Consider the following 18,902-nt stretch of genomic DNA (forward strand, 5'->3'; position numbering starts at 1 on the left):
GGCTGTGAGGAGAGGCTGTGCAGGCAGGGGGGTGCCTGTGGGAAGGGATTCCCCTCTTGGGGTGCGGGGGGTGGGGGGGGGGGATGTGAGGCTGGTAAAAAGGTGCTGTGCTCCTGTCCTCCCCCTTCTGCTGGCTGAGAGGCAGCTTCCCAGGGGCATTTGTTTGGGCCCTCTCCCCTCCTTTTTGTCCTTCTGGTATGCTCTTGCCCAACGGTACGGAGTTGGCGTGTTTCTCACCCATCGCGTTACGATATATGGGGATGCTGAAATGCTGCCATCTTTTCTTCCCCAGCCCGTGCTGGGGGTGGGACTGTCAGAGGCCGGTGTTGTGCAACGTGTGTGCCAAAGGGGACAGGGAAAGTCTGTAGCCTCTGGGTGCCTCGGTTTCCAGGCAGCGCAGGGGGACTAATAGCTGTGCCCTCCTCCAAGAACTTGCGCGGTGATCAGATGTTCGTGAGGCAATCTGATCCTACAGTAATAGTGGCCATTTGAGGGGTTGAAATAGTTATTGAGTGGCCTGCAGCTCTTACATCAGTGAATTAATCTCCTGCCAAGTCCAGAATGTGCTTAATTTGAAATGTGGTATACATGGAATAACGAGAAAGTGCCCGGCTGTAAGAGCACTTCTATCCAAAACACTGTAAGAGCTTTGTGACTTCTTTCTGATTTCATTAACTTCTAATGTTGTGCTTTAATTTTTTTGGTTTCTGCAACCTGAGGTACAGCAAAGGAAAAAGCTGAATCATTTCATGCACAACTTACAGTGAAAACTCAGTTTGTTTTCCTCTTCTGTTCTGTCCCCAGAGGCCTTAGTTATTAATGACCCTGACTTCCAGCATGAGGATTTGAACTTCCTCTCCCGCAGCCAACGCTATGAGCAAGCCATCAGGAAGAGCTCTCTGATGGTTATGAAGTTAAGAGAATATGGAATTGCAGATCCGGAGGAGATCTACTGGTTTAAAAGGTACCTAGCTGTAGAGTTTACTTCTTATATTCGCTCTTATCATCACCGAGGTCGTTAAAGCTGCATCTTTGTTCTTATGTTAGGTGTTCAAAGAAAGCTAAAGACCTGCAGCAAAGCCCATTGAAGTCTTGGCTTCAATGAATTTCCCATGAAGGCCTGTTGTCCTGAATGTTGTGTTTTCTTAGGTTTTTGGCTAGAAATACAACACTGGTGGTTACAGCCCTTCTATTACGTGTGGTGCAGAAGGTTAAAAATGGGGCTTATAGTCTGACTTTCCAAAATGCATCAAGAATATACTGAAATACTGGACTGAGAGCAGATCTGATGAGGCAGGATCTTCAAATGAAGTCTCTTAAAGCTGATTGCTCCACTTTGTGTTGAGACCTAATGAAGTTGCGTTACAGGCATACTTGAAAATGTTCCAAGATGGCTTATAAGTTCTTGTTTATATTTTTTCAGTCCCATATCTCTTCAGGCTCCCTGGTGCTATAGTGTTTCCCTTTGACCTAGATGTTTTTTATTGTATCTGACCTTTAGTTTATCTGCTAGTATTACCCCTGGGTAAAGTTAATAAAAATAAAAGTGTCCTTACAACTGAATTTTATTGCTTCCAGCTTGCAGGGGTTTCTGACTTTGTATTTCTCCCTTAATGCTATTAAGCTCACTCTGGTATAATCAAATGAACTGATTAACAGGGATTGCGCAGCTCTAGAACTCTGCACATAAGACCATGAATGTATCCTCTGGCACATTAAATAGGCATTGCACGTGATTTAATGTACCAGTAGAATCCCGAGCCCTCTGATGGGATTTGTAGAAGAGCTTCCACTGGCCTCATGGTGTGAATATTGGAGCTAGTTAACTGAGAACACCTTGTCTGCTGTGGGCTTAATTTCAAAGAAGCTGGTCTGCGCCGACCAGCGTCATGAAAGTTCTTGGGGAGAACTTTGTCAGAGTTCTTTTGAAAGCTGGTATCATTGGACAATGATAACCAGAAAGTTCACTGACTGCACTAGATTGCAGGTACTGGATGGCAAAAGTTAATCATTAATTCTTTCCTACACCAGCGTTTTCCTACTGGAGGCAATAGGGGGGTTTCTTCACTCACTACATGGGAGAAATTTCGGAGAGGTATATCCAGTGTACCAGCTGGCAAATTTCCATGAAGTTTGCAATGTAAATACTGTCTTTTAGGAAAGGCACCTAGCATTAGCATTCAGCTAACAGAATTTTATAAAACAGGACACGTCTGAATATTCACGTGATAGATTCTAGTTTATTTCCAAAAACACATTTTAGAGTTAGCAGCTCTAACTTTGACTGGGTAAAAACTCCAATATTTCAAATAATACATTCATATCTCTTGTGATTGAATAGTTAGGTGTGACTAGTCAAGTTCATGAGCCAAAAATCAACAGAAAAAATGGAGAAGGCTTACTCATGTTCAGAGTCAACTCCAATTGCAGGTATTCAGGATCTCCAGAGAGAATTGCAGCTACTGTAGACTGACTATTTTCCAATGTCTTCTGTGTTAACAGCATGTAGAAGAATGAAGAGCAGTACATGTGTTTTTTACTAATGAGTGAAGTTTGTTTGCTGTAAGGACCGTATCAGAACGTACCGTTAGAATTCTTGATTTGAATTTATTATGTCTAGTGTTTGCAAGGGAGGGTATTGGCTGAGTGATTCTTAATGTATGAAAGAAAAAGTACTTCTCATCCCTTGATTTCATGTTCATTCTAAAATCTCTTCCCATTTCCTCGCCTGCTGGGTGACAAACTATTATTTTTATACCTCATCAATCCCACCCAAATACCCAAGTGCTAATGAGAAGGGACTGTGGAAAAGCTGATGTGGAGAAACTCTTTGGGTTCTGGCTCTGGTGTTGTGACATGCCTTAATGAAGTTTATGAAATAGATTGATGTCCCTGATTCCGTTGTCAAGTTGAACTTACCAGATTTCTACATATGGAAGCTTAAGATATTTTGCAATAATCCCTCTCACCTTGTGATCGTCCCCAGAGAGCAGGGACCAGTTTGTTTATATAGGCAGTGACTGTTAGTGAGCCTTTTGGGGCATCTTCAGATAGTTTTCCTGTAGCTTTTGTATGTTGTTGGAAGTTTGCTCAGTAACTTTGTATTGTGAAATGACCAACATCGTGGCTCAATTGATGAGAAACGCTTTCATCAGGTGACCTGAAGATGTGCTTAAACAGTTTTTGCTGCTATGTTGAACTGAATGTTCCTCCAAAGCATGAGATCTATTAAATATATAGAAAAGCCATTTTAACTGTTTCTTATCTAGACAGCTTTTCCTGTGTTTTACCATGTCAGCACCGCAGTCACACTGTTGTGCCTACAGTTTATGAAGGCCAGCAGCCTTAACGTGCTATTATTTGAGGTTTCTTTTACAGTCCAACTGCAGCAAAATGTAAGTCAGCATGAAAATGGGGATATATAGTAAAGGATCCTATTCTGTAACCCAGTTCTGCAGGCTGAGAATGTCTTTGCAATTGTTCATTTAGCTTTGGAGTCTCAGGAAAACACTTAGCTATACTACTTTAGCTTTCTAGTACCTTATTGTACACTGTCTATGGATCACAGAGTCATAGAATGGTTTGGGTTGGAAGGGACCTTAAAGATCATTTAATTCCAACCTCCCACCAGACCAGCATGCCCAAAGCCCCTTCCAGCCTGGCCTTGAACACTTCCAAGCATGGACTATCCACAGTTTCTCTGGGCAGCCTGTTCCCGTGCCTTACCACCATCTAAGTAAACATTTTTTTCCTTATACCTAATCTTTTCTAGTTTTAAGCCATCCCTCCTTGTCCTATCCCCACACCCACTGAGAAAGAGTTCCTCCCCAGCTCTCCTGTAGCCCCCTTTAGGTACTGGTAGGACACAATAAGGTTGATATTTGTGCAGTCAGATGAATCTGTTAAATCTGAGTACCTCTTACTGTGCAGGTGTAAAAGGAAAGACCCACTTCAACCCCAACAATGCTGCGAAATATTCTGTCTCCCTAATTGTGTAGCGTTTGAAAGCCCTTGTTCAGAAAAATAACTTCTGCTTTGCAGGTAGATGTGCTGCTGCTGTAGGCAACATATTATTTTCCGCTAAGGGAAGCGACTGCCTTGATCCCAAGAACTCTAGGCACTGTGCTTTCATTCACTCACACCAGCTGAAAGCACATTAATAGCAAGTATGGGATTACTTGATGATGTGAGTCTTGCTCCTGGCTTGTTTGGTCTTGTTCAACAGCACAATTTCTAAGTGAACATAAGTGTCTTCAACGTGCAGTTCAGTGGTCCTGAAGAAGCGTCGTCCTGTTCTCTCGCCCTAAGGCTGATTTGCACGGTTTGGGTAGGGATCTGTTTTGAGCTATAAATGATTTATTCTCTGCTCCCAGGCATTCATTCCAAGCACAGTGTAAAATGCCAGCCACAAACGCTGCTGTAATTTGAAAAACTGGATGCATAATATCTGCTACTCAGTGCAGATCTGCACCGGCACCAAACCTCAGTCTGCTTCCTGGGCAGGCATTAATACCCCTCGATGGAAGGAGGCACTTCCCTTGCAGATACCTTGAGCAGGTGGAAGAGATCTTGTGTGTAGGTATTCACGTAGAGCACGTGTTTCTCTTCTATATTTGAGTCTGGATGGAATAAGCATCCATGTGCAGTAGATGGAAGATAAAAGAACTTCAGACTGCAGAATGTTGAAGGGAAGATGCTGTCGCTACATAGCTTTTACACAGCGAAACTTTACAGCATGTTTGTCCTGGAGTTTGTTTTCATTGGGAACAGAATTTGCCTGCCATTGTGGCTACAAATAGTGAAATAATTTGTTTTGATGAAGCCTATGTAAAATGTTTGGTTTTCCTTACGTTCCACTACTAGCCTCTAACAGTTCTAATGGAAGGTGAGTTCAACATCTCACAGCTGATGAAAGCAGATACAGGTAATACAGAGCTCTTCAGAAAAGCACTTGGTCACCTAAGAAGCCTTTTCCTTTTCAGTTCTCCTTTTCAATTTCTTCTAAGAAATAACGGCCTAGTTCTAGGCCACTAGCAGCAGTGGGATTGGGGGAAAAATAATTTGGTTTTCCTGTCCTCTGTTTTAAGTTCCCAGTGCATCTTTGTAGCATAGTTCTTTTTTTCTAGCTACGTAACGACAGCAGAAATCAGAGCATGAAGACAAGGCCCGAAATAAATGTTTCCCATTAGCATTGCTTCTGACGCCTCTGTGTTTGGAGGCTGTTCGTGGGACAAAGAAAAGTTGAAATAGCAAACATTATCTTATGCTACAGTTGGAGAAAAGCCTTTCAGGATCTCATTCTCAGAGAGACTGAGATCCAGATCCCTCTATTTCTCTCCTGTAGAACATGCTTGGGCAGTTTTCCTGAACCTTTTGGTCTACACTTCAGCATGTTTCAAAAAACCATAGAGAGCCAAGCGACAGATGCTCAGAAGAAGAAATGGCTGCCACTGGTCCATGGAGTCAAGATAGTTGGCACCTACGCCCAAACCGAAATGGGACATGGTTAGTTCCCTTCAGGGATCACTGGGTAACCTCTTTTCTGTAACTCCAGTTTATAAACTGATGATGCTCCCTGGGTAAATCTGAAAGGGGAAAGGTAAAGTAACTTGGTTAACCATTGATGTCTCCAGCCTGATAGCTGGAGAGCTGTTCTGTCTCTCATCCTAACACGCAGGGTTAGTTTTGGTCTTTTCCAGAATGCACCTCTTAGCTGATCACTGACTTCAAATCTGTTTGCCTTTGATTTAAGATGAGGAGGTTGTTATAAGCCCTGGGAGTCCGAATTTCAGTTGAACTAGTTGGAACATGTCAGTCAGCAGTACTGCGGATTTTATTTTTGCCTGGGTCGAGGCATGTGTTGCAGAGTTCTTAGTGCATGATCAGCCTGCATAAACAAGTCAGGCCTACACCGTTGCAGTGTAACATGATGAGATTTGCATTTCGTGCCCTTGAAAGTAAGGTATGCTTTGCCCCAAGCACTGTCCTTCCAGGTGCTACTCCACTGCAGCTCTGTAACTTCATGGAAAGATCTTGGTTCTGAAGAAGAAAAACATCTTATTCCTACTATTGAGGAAAACTGCCTTCAGTTATCCAAATGGAAGAACGTTTAATGGATAAGAGCACACAATTTTAGCCCAGAACCTGGAATTACAGACGTTAAATACCAGCAAGAATAGTTTAACAGACCAAAGATGTCAGTACTTGTGCTGGCATCTGAACCTGGAAAGCGTGATGTGTACGAGCCTGGACAACTGCTCGAGTTGGATGGTAATAATCATGTCGGATGCCTGCTTGGTAGGTTACGTTACTTGTGCTAGCTGAAGTCTTCACAGAACATGCAACAGAGGAAATCCCATCGTCTGTTCTGCTTCAGAGATGGAGTTAGCAAACTGAACTCAACATGGGAAGCGGAGTCAAACGGCTGACAAAAATGCTTGCTAACCGTGTTTGCTTTTTCACGCCACCTTCTTTAAATCAGGCACACGTCCACACCAAAGTGATTTGGTTTACTTGCTGTTTCACATTAGATCATTGCACTTTCTTGCCTGGTGATGGTTTGGTTTGCTTGCAGCTCTCGTGTTTGGTGGTAAAATGCCTATTTTGACACTTAATAGAATTAACACGATGATAATACAGTAAAATGAATATAACCTGCTGTGTTGAACAATGGAAGTACAATGGTTTGGTGTTCTTGCTGTGAATGCTGGACATCTGTTCCATCAGTAAAGCTTCTGTAATAATTGTCGCTGAGCTCTGCTTAATTTAAGCCTGATGTTTAGAAACTGGTGATGGGGGAAAGAGCCCTGTGAACTGAATCCCAGCCTGAATGGGTAGTTAGTCAAGTTCTAACCTAGGGAGTACCTTCTGGTAGCCTGTAGTGGTTTTAACCTATTTCATAGTGAATAATTGAAAAACAAAACAAAAGGCATAAAACAACTGGGCTGAAAGGGAAACAGAAAGGAGACATGGAAATATGGTATTGTTTCTACCTGGGTCATAGCTATGGCTAGTAAATAAGGAGTTTTTTTCCTCAGTCTTTGACTATCAGCTGTATGTATCTCACCAGCACTAAACTCACTTAAAATCTGGTATTTCTGGTTAAAATAACTACAGTTGTTAGAGGGCCGCTTATATTAATGTATGCCTAAAGGTAACATGAGTACGTTGGTCCCACTCTAAGTGTGCCAGCTGAATGTGAGCTGAGCTCCGACAAGTGTTCTCTCAGTAACACTTCCCACTTATTTAAAAAATCCTATTAGAAACAAGCTACATTATGTGTTCACTTGGCACATTCATGTTTTAGTCTTTGTGCAGAAGTACTGATCAACAATCCATAGCCCAACTATTTTAATGGTTTGCATTCCCTATCATGCGATGTTGTTGGCCTTGTGCAGTAGGAATTAATGCTGTTTTTTTCCTTATTTTTGGAAGTTAGTAGTACTTTCAACAATCTATATTTTGAGAAACGTTTCGAGTAAATAGAATAATATTGAGACTGGAAAACACTGCAGTAGAACAGTTCATTGTAGCTTGGAGGAGACAAAAATGAGCAGTGCTCTAAGTACTCAAAGCAATTAATACTTAAAAATGTAAGGTAGCATTTGGCTTTTCATATCTGAATTCTTAATAGCCCACTTAACTACCTAACAGTGGTGTTTGGTAGAACTCGGAGGAAGGTGACACATGTTTAATTGGAGAGATTTCGTACTGATGATTGCCACGTTGAAAAACGTTGGCTTTCTTGCCATGTTGTTTATGTTCACAACTTTGACACATGCAGAGCACTTTCCTTTTAAGAGAGCCTTTACAGATAGCAGAGTTGAGGGGAGATGATAGCAGGAATTTTTAGGAGTATATACATCTAAACTTTATCAACAACAGCAACAAAAAAAAAATTAGTGCAGACTAGTATTTTTTAAAGAATATTCCAGTGAAAACCTAGCTCATTCAGCTGGTTGAACTGGGACTTCTGCCATGTTCTGCTCTCCAACCATGAAAAAAGTGTGGACTTTGTTCATACAGATGAAGGCTCACTACATCCAACCAGACCACATCTTCAACAAGCTGCCATTCTGACTCAGCCCCTCTTTTAACTCGGTGGGCTCTGGTTTCCAAACCATATCAAGGATCTTATCTTCATTTTTCAGTTTGGCTTAATCATCAAAAACAGGTGAATATTGCTAATGCATTTTATATAGGATTAGAAAGAATTTAATTGCAGCATGCTTATTTCAGAGTAAGCATGTTTTTTTGTTGCTCAGATCTGAGGAAAGGAGAGTGCTCTGGCTTTCTAAATTACACGTGCTGAATTCTGATTTACACATGAATCTCTTTTTTTTTCTTTTTGTCTCTTCCTGAATCTCCACCATGAATCCTCTTGCTTGCTTCCCTCCCATAACATTGCCTTCACACTCCCATCCCATGGCACCTCTTCACAGCTTTGTTCATCGAGGACGGCCTGAGCCTCTGGATCTTCATCTGGGCATGTTCCTCCCCACCCTTCTCACCCAGGCAACCCCAGAGCAGCAGGATCGCTTCTTCATGCCTGCCTGGAACCTGGAGATCATTGGCACCTATGCCCAGACTGAAATGGGCCATGGTACAGTACATTCACTAAATGCTATTTCTAAGAATGGTTTTGTGTGCAAAGGATTCCCCTGCCTGGGAAAAAGGGTGTGTGTTTATCCATGGTCTTTAAGTAAGTGTTTATGGCTTTAGGGAGAAGTGGAGTGCTTCTGAAACTTTTGATAGATTACAACACCACATGCTTTCTGACCTTTTTCCCTGATGGTAGAAGAGTTTGGATTTTTGTGCAGAAGCATACTGAGTGCTCCTCTTGTGCCATTCAAATTACTATAGATGATTTATCACAACACCTCGTGCATACGGCTGTGGTGTTGTCAATTTGATGCATCAGTCCATTTCTGCACTTACCGTTCTTTCCAGTGTGATTTCTGCTTTAGTGTAACGCTCACTGTGAAGACAAAAGGACAGAGCTTTAAGATACAGAAAGAGATGCCAAAAAAGTAAGAACTGCTTGTCACCTTGGGACTGACCTTGGATCAGAGAACATGTGGATGACTTGGTTTCAATGTTTTGTGGTCAGTGTTTTTTCCTGGTTCCCTAGCTCACTCCAGTGTGTTCTTATTACTTGCACCATGAAATCATTTTTTAGAGTATCTGTATCAAGTAGACTTTGATCTCTGTTGCTGTTCTTTGCTTTCAAGCTTTGAAATGGATTGTGATAACTCCAGCAGTATTGTGATTGCAACACTTAATCCAAGTTTCTAAGGGAGGATATTATGCCTCAGGAAACTTTAATTTGATATCTGAGAGTTGCAGATAAGAAATATTTTCTAAAATTGAGCAGAATTCACCTTTGTGCTGAAGCAAAATACAGAGACTGTATGAAGCATAAAATAACTGCAAGTCTGTGGAGAATCCCTTGCATCTAGTGAGGTATGAAGACCCTTTGCCAGCAGAGTAAGAGTTAAGCTGCCCATGGAAATCTACCGTTAAGCTCCATGCTTTGGAAACGTGGATGCATCGAGGTGATGTCTTTTCATGTTCAAACTCCCACCTAGAGTCGTTGGCTCCATCTTCTCTGTCCATCTAGACAGTCATGAGTGTTTGCAGCTTGCCTAGCTTACACACGTTAGACGCAGTGTTTTTACACTAATGCAGAGACACTGCCATTGCTGAGACAGGTTTGCGTGAATCCTGGAGTGAAGAGTTCAAGGCAGAAGACAGACTGTGCCTGCAGTTGTTACCTTCATTATTTTGCAGCCTCTTCATCTACCTGTATGGGTAACGTAGCATATGCACGCCATTACTTACTGTTTTGGAGCAATGAATGATCTCATTTGGGAGAATTTGCTCCATCAAGTGAGGAGATCCTAGGCCTGATGAGGGAATAAAGACATTACGGGTACTATTTATTCCATCTTTTGGCTGCAAAGTGCACGATTCTATTTTGCAGTTAATCAGCAGTTTTAGCGAAAGCCAGGTGAGCACGGTTTTGTGGCTCTCTTTATTGACAAAGGGCTTCTGGTATGTAGTAGAAAAAAGGTGTCAGATGGGAGGTGCTTGGAAAGTAGTATTGGACCACAATAATGAGTTTCCAGAGAATTGGCTTTAGGTCCCAGAATACGGCCTGAGTCTCACTTGTTCTTTATAAAGGATTAAATATCTACTAATTATAGCCTAAAAGCAAATTTAAAATTTGTGCATTACTACTGGAGTTCAACTTTCCATTGTCCAGTTCAGTCCTTGTCTGTATTTTGTGACTGATTTTCTGCCAACACGATGTGTTTGCTTGTTTTCAGGAACTCACCTCCGGGGTCTAGAAACTACAGCTACTTACGACCCCGCTACCCAGGAATTCATCCTCAACAGCCCCACTGTGACCTCCATTAAGTGGTGGCCAGGTGGACGTAAGTGTATCTCTATAAATCTGGAAAATACATATGAAAAACTCAAGGAAATGATGTCATGTTTCTTATATCTACAGAATGATGATTGAAGCTTGGTCCAGAGAGTCAGAGCTGCCCTTTGCTGAAGTAAAATACCTTTCAGAGCCTACTTAAGCTACTGGTTATCTGCGTGCTCTGGATTATTTCCTTGAATCATTCACACTGTGTGGATTTGATGTAATTTATGTTTTTCACAATCTTTATTGAAGCATCTGAGGCAGCCTGTTGGTAGACAGGACTTCCTTTGGCTTTCCTGTCAGGTTTGCCAAGGACTTGGTATTGTATAGCCAAGAGAATGATAACGTGCAACTTCCATTGACTTAGGCAGCCTTCTTTGTCAAGCTGCAGAATTCGGATATTAATCCGTGTTGCAAATCTGTTTTTCTAATATGATGGGGTTAATGTATTTTGGATCCTGCTTCAAGGAAAGACGTGTGTGTTACTAATACGTGTGCTGCTTTTTTTCTTCGGACTCCCACTCCTTCTGCAGTTGGAAAGACCTCGAACCACGCCATTGTTCTGGCTCAGCTCTACACTCAGGGCCAGTGCAAAGGACTGCATGCCTTCATCGTTCCCATACGGCAGCTGGGCACCCATGAACCTCTGCCAGGTAAAAATTTGTGTTGGGGTTTTAGAGTTCATGGAAAACTTGAGATCTGTTTCTCTTCAGCTGTATACAGCTGCATGCGTCTTGTTAATGAACATAGTGTATTTCACTAGCTGATTTCAGTGTGTAGATTATAGGTCACAGGACTTAAAACTTAATGAGTCTTACAACTGAACTACCACTAAATCAGCTTTCACGTCATGTTTTCAATGTGAAGATTAGTTGGGGATTTGATTCTGTCCAGCTAGGCATTCTGTGAGGCAGCACGTGCTTCTTCTGAAAGGGAAAAATACCTTTCATCACCCTCTAGCTAGAAGGGAGTTGAGTAATCTTTAGAGAAAATTCCCCCAGTCAGCATATAGTAAGATTTCATGTAACCTACGAAGGCCCCGTGTTTTGGTGCTCTTTAATCCAATAAAGAAACTAAGGTTCTAGTTTGCTGTTACTCCTAGCAGCATCAGGACTTTCTAGAAAACTAAAGAATGCCTTTCTTGGAGAAGGCTTAAACCTCTTGTGTAGCGTTCCTGTTCCTTAATGCAAATGGCTTTGTCTGTGGCAGGTATTACAGTGGGTGACATCGGGCCGAAATTTGGTTATGATGAAATGGATAATGGCTACTTGAAAATGGACAACTTCAGAATTCCTCGGGAAAACATGCTGATGAAATATGCCCAGGTAAAGCGATGACTTTCAGCATATGCCTTTAAAAATGGTCACTTCAAATGCTCTCGTGTAGTTGAATAGTGCCATAAACCCTACATATTATTTACTCGTTTGCATTCCCTGCTCATGTTGTGTGATAGCATCTCTACCAGGGAAAGTTTCTTGCCTTCTTGAGCTGTCCTCGCTTACTGATGGTCTTTTATTCCAAAAACGAATAGGGAGTTGGTTACTGTGCTACTTTTCTTTAGAGTAGCCCTATTCTGTTTGTCCTCAGCTTGAGTCCACTGTGGTATAGTTTAACAGCTGTCCGTTATCCCAAATTGCTCTCTGAAATGTGCAGGCTGTCCTATTTATTCTATGGGAAGGGAGAACTTCTAATGACTGTTGAGGGGCTAATTCAGGAGGTTTCACCTCTAGCTGCTGCCCAAAAGCTGTAAATAAAGAACAGAAAAGTCACCCACCAAGCTGGCAAGGTCTCTGTACTATTCTGGTCTTACTTGGAGATGCTTCTCATCCAAATACCAACAAGATAGTAGGTTGCTTTTAAGTACTACATAAGGAGTGTAGAGTTTGAGATGTGAATGTGTAAAAAGGGAAGATACTTTAAAAATCAACAGGCTGTTGTGTTTATATTTTTTTGTAGGTTGAACCAGATGGCACCTATGTGAAACCACTCAGTGACAAGCTAACCTATGGGACCATGGTGTTCATCCGATCTCTCATCGTAGGAGATTCTGCTCGCTCTCTGTCCCGGGCTTGTACCATTGCCATCCGCTACAGCGCAGTGAGACATCAGTCTGAGCTAAAGCCAGGGTAAGTGCACTGAAAGAAAAGAGAAGCCAGAGTGCTGAGGGGAAGTTCCTAAACAAGAGGGAAGAGGGAATGTGGTTGATGTTACTTGCTTTGGCACTTGATAGAGTTTTATAACAGTTTAATGTTGGAAAATGAGCAGTCTTCTATTTTTGACTGCCAAACTGCCCTCCCCCTTACAGAGACTGCTGTATGGTCTTGGATATTTTGGTTTGATATGAATGCATCTTTTACTAGCCAAGTGGAGTAGCTACTTAGAATTGAATGGGACTTCTGTAGCAGTTTGCCAGCCACAGGCATACTAACTCCTGGGTGTTTTGCTCTAGGGAACCAGAACCCCAGATCTTGGATTACCAGACCCAACAGTACAAACTCTTCCCTCTCCTGGCAACAGCATATGCTTTTCATTTTGTGGGAGCCTACATAAAAGACACCTATCGGCGCATTAGTGGTGACATCAATGAAGGGGATCTGAGTGAGCTGCCAGAGGTACTGTATCCTCTGGATATCAGAGGGGTTTTCTGATTTTATGCAAGAATTGCTTACAGCATGGGAGCAAAGTCACAAGCTGTTTTGTGGTTTTCACTCTTGAGATGTCCTGTACTTTAGATCCAGTGATCCCAAGTCCAGTATGTGCTTGTGACTCTTACTTGGTTTGCATTGTTCATTTAGCAGTGCTTCACAGAAAAATAGGGAGTGATGCAAAGAAAGCAAGCTAATGTGGATATTAAAAAAAATAATAATAAAAAAGAAGGCTTTTCAGGAATGATGGCATGTCACTTGACTTGGGAGTGAAGTTGAGACTGGTCTTATACCTGTGCTTGATTATTGTTCTTCTTGATCTTGAAGTGACTAGAGGAGAACTGATGTGTTGATAAAGGTGTCAGTACTATTTTGTGGGGATTAGGGTTGTAAATTGTTAGTTTTCAACTAGGGATTCTGTTTGAGAATCTAATGTGACAAAAAGCAATTGAAACTATTCTCCATGTTATGTGTAGAAACAGAAAAGATGAGGTACTTAGAATAAGTTCTTACATGTACAGAGTCTTTCTCATAAGTAGTTTGGCTCAGGAAAGAGTCCTTACAAGAAAAACAAGGCCTAGTGGTAAGTGGGAGGGTGGTGTTGACTTTTTTTTCTGGGAGTTGCAGTACTTGGTAGGTACATGTGCAAACTCAGAATGGAATATAAAAAAGCTGACTTGCTTTGCTTTTGTCCATCAGCTCCATGCGCTGACAGCAGGACTGAAGGCTTTCACTTCCTGGACCGCCAATGCTGGTATTGAGGAGTGTCGAATGGCATGTGGTGGGCACGGCTATTCTCGTTGCAGTGGCATTCCTGACATCTATGTCACATTCACCCCATCCTGCACCTACGAGGGAGAAAACACAGTCATGATGCTGCAGACAGCTAGGTATGTGAGCTTCCATCCAGCGACTTTCTTGCCTTGGCATTATGATCTTTGCATCTGAAGTGAAGAGCAAAAGAAATATCCTGTGTTACCATGGAACTCTATTTTTGGCAAATGCGTATGCCTGCAACTGTTCTTTGCTTTGGCCCTAGATAAGAGGACTTTTCTCCATTCAAACCAGTGAGTAAGAGTCGCTAAGAGTTGCTGTTTGTTGTCCTTATTTTCAGATTCCTTGTCAAAAGCTACAACCAAGTTATTGCTGGTCAGCGGGTTTCTGGCATGGTGTCCTACCTAAACGATCTCTCCAGGCAACGCATTCAGCCACAGCACGTGGCTGCGAGGACTGTGAGTGTGCGCATTAATGATCCAGTCAGCTTGGTAGAGGCCTACAAAGCACGGGCTGCCCGGTGAGTTCATGCTTGTTAGACTGAGCCAGGCACTAATAAAATCGGGTGTGTTAGGAGATGGTAGCGTTAAACAGCCTTGCTGATGTGAGATTCTCAAGGTGTGGTTGGCAAAGCTTTGCTCTGCGTGTCGCTTGCAGGAAGTAATGTGTTTTACTAGCTTGGAATGGTGTTAAGTGCTCTGAGATTACAAGAGGCTACATGCAGGCAAACAATCCTGATTCTAAAGCCTATTGTGAAGAGGGTGTAAGAGTATAACAGATAACCTGCATGAGAGTAAGCATTCAGGCACCCCGTGTGTTGTCAAATGCATTTTTATCCCCATGTAGCTGCGTTCTAGCTGCAGCAGTGATAATAGGGGTTTTAGAGCCACAGCTTGCTCCAGGCGACGTATTCAGGTGCCGCATGCCACCTCTGAGTTCTGATGTGTTAAACTTAGGTTTATATGCATTCAGTGTATGTGATCCTGTTAATGTGTTTATTGTATTTTTTCTTTTTATGAAATAGGCTTGTAGAAGCTGCAGCAAAGAACTTGAAAGCTGAACTGAACCACAGAAAGAGCAAGGAGGATGCCTGGAACAGAACTTCTGTTGACCTCGCGCGGGCATCTGAGGTGAGTGATGTACCAGATAAAGAGGGATGCTGTAGGAGCTTCTAATCCCTTTGTGAATCTGATTCATCTTCCTTTTGTATCTTGTAGGTACACTGTCACTATGTAATAGTGAAGCTTTTCACAGCAAAGCTGTCTGAGATCAGCAACGCAGCAGTGCGTGCCGTCATGACTGAGCTATGTCTCCTGTACGCACTGTATGGGATCAGTAAGAACGCAGGGGATTTCATGCAGGTTGGTGTATTTCTCCAACTCTATAAACCTCCTGAGCCAGAGTTCTCGTTTTGACATGTTTTAAATGCAAAGCTGCATGACTGCTTAGGCCTAAGGTTTTGACTGTTCGCTTGCGTAAGTCCAATAGCAGTGTGATTCTGATGGAAGGCTCTCGTTATGTTTCCCTTGGGATCCACCAGAAGTAGAGCTGGATGATAAATGGTAACGTGGCATCTGTTTGGATTAATGTGTTCCAGTGGATAATGGTGACCAGTACGTTAAAAAACAAGGAGGTAATAAAGGAGATACAAGTGTAGGTTAGACATGCTTTGAGAGCTGTATGCATTTGTAAATTAGTGCACAAAAGGAGAAGTTGTATTCCAGATGATTGCCAGTTTGGTTACTTAGCACTTAGGGGCAGGGGGTGGGAATCCAGTGTCTTACGGACTACTGGATTTTTGGGTGAGGGACAGCTGACCTATGTTAGACCATAGTGGAAGGGAAGATTCTTGGGACTTGGATAGTCTCCTGATAATCATTTTTTTTCTTTTCCCAAGGCGGGTATTTTGACAGATGCCCAAATTACTCAAGTGAACCAGCGTGTGAAGGAGCTCTTGGCAATAATTCGTCCCAACGCAGTAGCACTGGTAGACTCCTTTGACTTTCACGACACTCATCTTGGATCTGTGCTTGGCCGGTATGACGGCAATGTCTACGAGAACATGTTTGAGTGGGCAAAGAAATCTCCATTGAACAAAACAGAGGTAAAGAAACCTTATTTCTTCCTCTTAGGTCATACGTGTGCGGAGAAATAACTCAATGTAGGGTTGTTAATTTTGATCCAGTCAGTAATCTCAGCAGGTAATTGATAAAGGGGGGGAGGTGTTGAAGCCACTAGTGGTGGTGGAACAAAACCAGTGAAGCCACTAGTGGTAGTGGAGCAAAACCTGCTTCTGTTCCTCTGCTTTCAGCACACTTCCTGTTGTAGTTACTCTCCCACACACACCTTATGCACAGTCTTGCAGGATACTTTTTACTTCCTCAGTTGGGGGAGGAAATTGTTCTCTACCTAGAGAAACAACTGGATAATCTCATTGAAGTTAAAAGCAATTATCTCTTTATCTTAATTCTGTTTTATGATGGTAGCTGTGAAAGCCTACCTGTTTTCTATCAAGTCTTCTAGTGCCTTCAGGCAGTATTAGTGACTGTAGAAGGAAACTGCTCCCAAGTAGTTCTTTGAAAGTGTCAGGTGCTGCGTATCTGCCCTAAGGCTGTAGCTGAGCTAATAAAAGAAACTGAGCTGTGAAGAGTCAGTGTCCGTCTTCCGCCAGCCAAAACAGAATTCTAAATCCTGTCGTGGTGGCCTTTACTGCCTTTATTTTATTCGGACAGACTGTATCTCCTAACACAGGCTGCCAAAGACTGTGCAATTATAATTAAAATCCCACCAGAGCTTTTGTAATTTTTTTTGTGCTTCTGAAGTCAGTTGGTTTTAAGAGCTTCATTACAGTCTGCTTAGGAGATGTCTGCCAGTTCTCTTTTCATTAAAATGCTAAAGAATTGTCTATGTGGATATAAAATACCTTGCATTCTTTCCTTTCATGCAAGAAAGGTAGTGGAGAAGCACTTGTTTGGTCTTATTTTCATCCTTTGTCATACAGACGTTCAAATGCAGGACTTAGTTAGCTGTTCTTGAGTCCTGAAAGTGCCTGTGATTCAGTTTTTCTGCAAAACGTAGAGCTAAAAGTGTTTCAAAATGCTGGCCTGGTCTTGCTGTAACCACTGTCTTGCCCTCTTCACAGGTTCACGAGTCTTTTCACAAACATCTGAAGCCGATGCAAGCCAAGCTGTGAAGTCTGCTGTTTTTTAAAATGCACAATTTTCCTGCCCCGAAAACTGGATGTTTGTGTCCTTTCTTCAGGCACCTGAATCAAACCTTTCAAATCCTGGTAGCTGTAGGACAGTGAATAATTGTAGCCTTTATTTCCCCTTTTATAAATTGAGAAGGTGTTTGGGGAGAGTGCATAGGGATTGATGCCCCTTTTTAAAGTGCAATTACAATGGTAAAATTAACCTTTTAAAATCTGGGAAAGCTTTATGGATTCATACAAGAATTGCTTTTGTGAAGCTGCTAACTAGAGAGAAGTTCCTGTCAACTGGAAAGGTAGCAGGATTTTACTACTAAGTAGTTAACAGCCCTTGGCAATAGCTTCAAATGAGCAGTTATGTCTTCCCCCTCCCCCAAAAGCATCGATTTTTTGATATATATATATATATATATTTTTAAGGTTAGCACCACCTCTCTCCTTGTTTAACAAAAGTCTAAAGCCTCCTGCATAGTTTTCTGTGCAGAAAGTCTGCATGTGGCATTACTTCCCTGATGTAGCTGGGAAGTAAATACCCATCCTTGTCTGGAGCTCTGCTTCGTTCTTCTTTCCAGAAGGCATCTTCGTGTGTTCCAATACATCCTTCTTTCACTGCCCTGCAGAAACTCCCTTTACCTGTGTGCCATCTCTGACACTGTCACCTTACTCTTTGTTAATAGGAAATAAAAGGAGAAAATAGTGATGCTGCTCAGAGAACGAAATGAGTAGTAGTAACTAGCTAGGTGCTAGAGACATCAATAGACAATAGACATCCTGCCCTTCTTTTAACTATTGATATTTTCATAGCACTATCTCAAAGCACTTTACAAATGTTAATTATGGTGATTTGATGTGAAAAACCACATGTAGTGGTGGAAACTGCAAATTTGACGTGGAAGGATGAAGCCAGTATTCGAGGGCAGAAATCAGTTGACCGAGGTCCTTGGATCTTCAGATTGTTCCGGGATGTTCTGGTTTTTAAAGGCATTCTTCAAGAAAACAACAATCCTAAGTGAAGTGTCCAGATTTTTTCCCCCACCAATGCATTTCCAAGGAGCTTTCTCTGATTTGCTTAATTTTTTTATATTGACTTGCGACTTGCACAGTGCTGTTTGGATTAACAGATGATTTCATTTTTAACAGAACCTCCTGATGTCCAATGAAATCAGTGCAACTACAACTAAACACAAGTACTGCTGTCTTTCAACACCAATAACCCTGTCCAGTGACAATGAAACCTTTCTTCAAGAGATTAGAGTAACTCTGAGATTAAAATGGTAAAAAGCTTCAGAATAAACCTGTAGTTCTGAGGCAGCATCTGAGAAGCTGCTTCTGACAGCTTGGTATCTGTTGGAGTCTCTAATTTTGGATCACTTACCATGGAGGAGTGTTTCCTGGTACTAACAATCATTAGACAGGATCTTTAGCTTCATACGCAGTAGCTCAACAGAAAGAAATGCTTAAATTTAAATGGTTAAAAAGAAAGGGGAAAAAAAAAAAAAAAGCAAACAGGCCTTTTGGCTTTCGAGTCAGGTTTTGAATGAAACCACTGCTGTTTAGGTTATCAAGTGAGGCAAATTGCTTTGCTTTCCATCTGTTCAACAGAGCAGACCTGGGGAGGGATGATGAAGGAGGAGCAGGGAAAGGTTAAAGGTATGTTAATGAGAACAGTACTAGCTAACAGTATGTACAAATATAATAAATTACAAAAAAATGTGTTTTCAGACAAAAAGTCTTAGTTCTTTTTGCTCTCATGCGTCGTATTCCATGAATCTCATTTAAAGCAACAAAGCAGAATGAAGTAGTGAAAAGGTAAGTTTTACAAATAAATGTCTTGAACTTGCTG

General features: G+C 41.9%; 1 protein-coding gene across 4 annotated transcripts in view; it reads left to right on the top strand.

Moving 5' to 3' along the window:
- ACOX1 (acyl-CoA oxidase 1) overlaps positions 1-18,788 on the top strand; it is a 19,401-nt gene extending 613 nt beyond the window's left edge. For 2 of the 4 annotated variants that reach the window (XM_035342211.1, XM_035342209.1), the window contains 13 exons: positions 805-964; positions 8,442-8,602; positions 10,329-10,436; positions 10,966-11,085; positions 11,642-11,757; positions 12,389-12,558; positions 12,882-13,044; positions 13,777-13,967; positions 14,192-14,371; positions 14,876-14,981; positions 15,069-15,212; positions 15,749-15,955; positions 16,994-18,788. In XM_035342211.1, the coding sequence (XP_035198102.1) occupies positions 805-964; positions 8,442-8,602; positions 10,329-10,436; positions 10,966-11,085; positions 11,642-11,757; positions 12,389-12,558; positions 12,882-13,044; positions 13,777-13,967; positions 14,192-14,371; positions 14,876-14,981; positions 15,069-15,212; positions 15,749-15,955; positions 16,994-17,044 (1,877 nt within the window). In that variant the 3' untranslated portion in view covers positions 17,045-18,788. Of the gene's footprint in view, positions 1-804; positions 965-5,344; positions 5,506-8,441; positions 8,603-10,328; positions 10,437-10,965; positions 11,086-11,641; positions 11,758-12,388; positions 12,559-12,881; positions 13,045-13,776; positions 13,968-14,191; positions 14,372-14,875; positions 14,982-15,068; positions 15,213-15,748; positions 15,956-16,993 lie in introns of those variants that run through there. The other 2 variants (XM_035342212.1, XM_035342210.1) reach the window with 2 other exon arrangements.
- The last annotated feature ends 114 nt before the right edge of the window (positions 18,789-18,902 follow it).

The sequence above is a fragment of the Oxyura jamaicensis genome, chromosome 18 (assembly GCF_011077185.1).
Source record: "Oxyura jamaicensis isolate SHBP4307 breed ruddy duck chromosome 18, BPBGC_Ojam_1.0, whole genome shotgun sequence".
NCBI lineage: Eukaryota > Metazoa > Chordata > Aves > Anseriformes > Anatidae > Oxyura > Oxyura jamaicensis.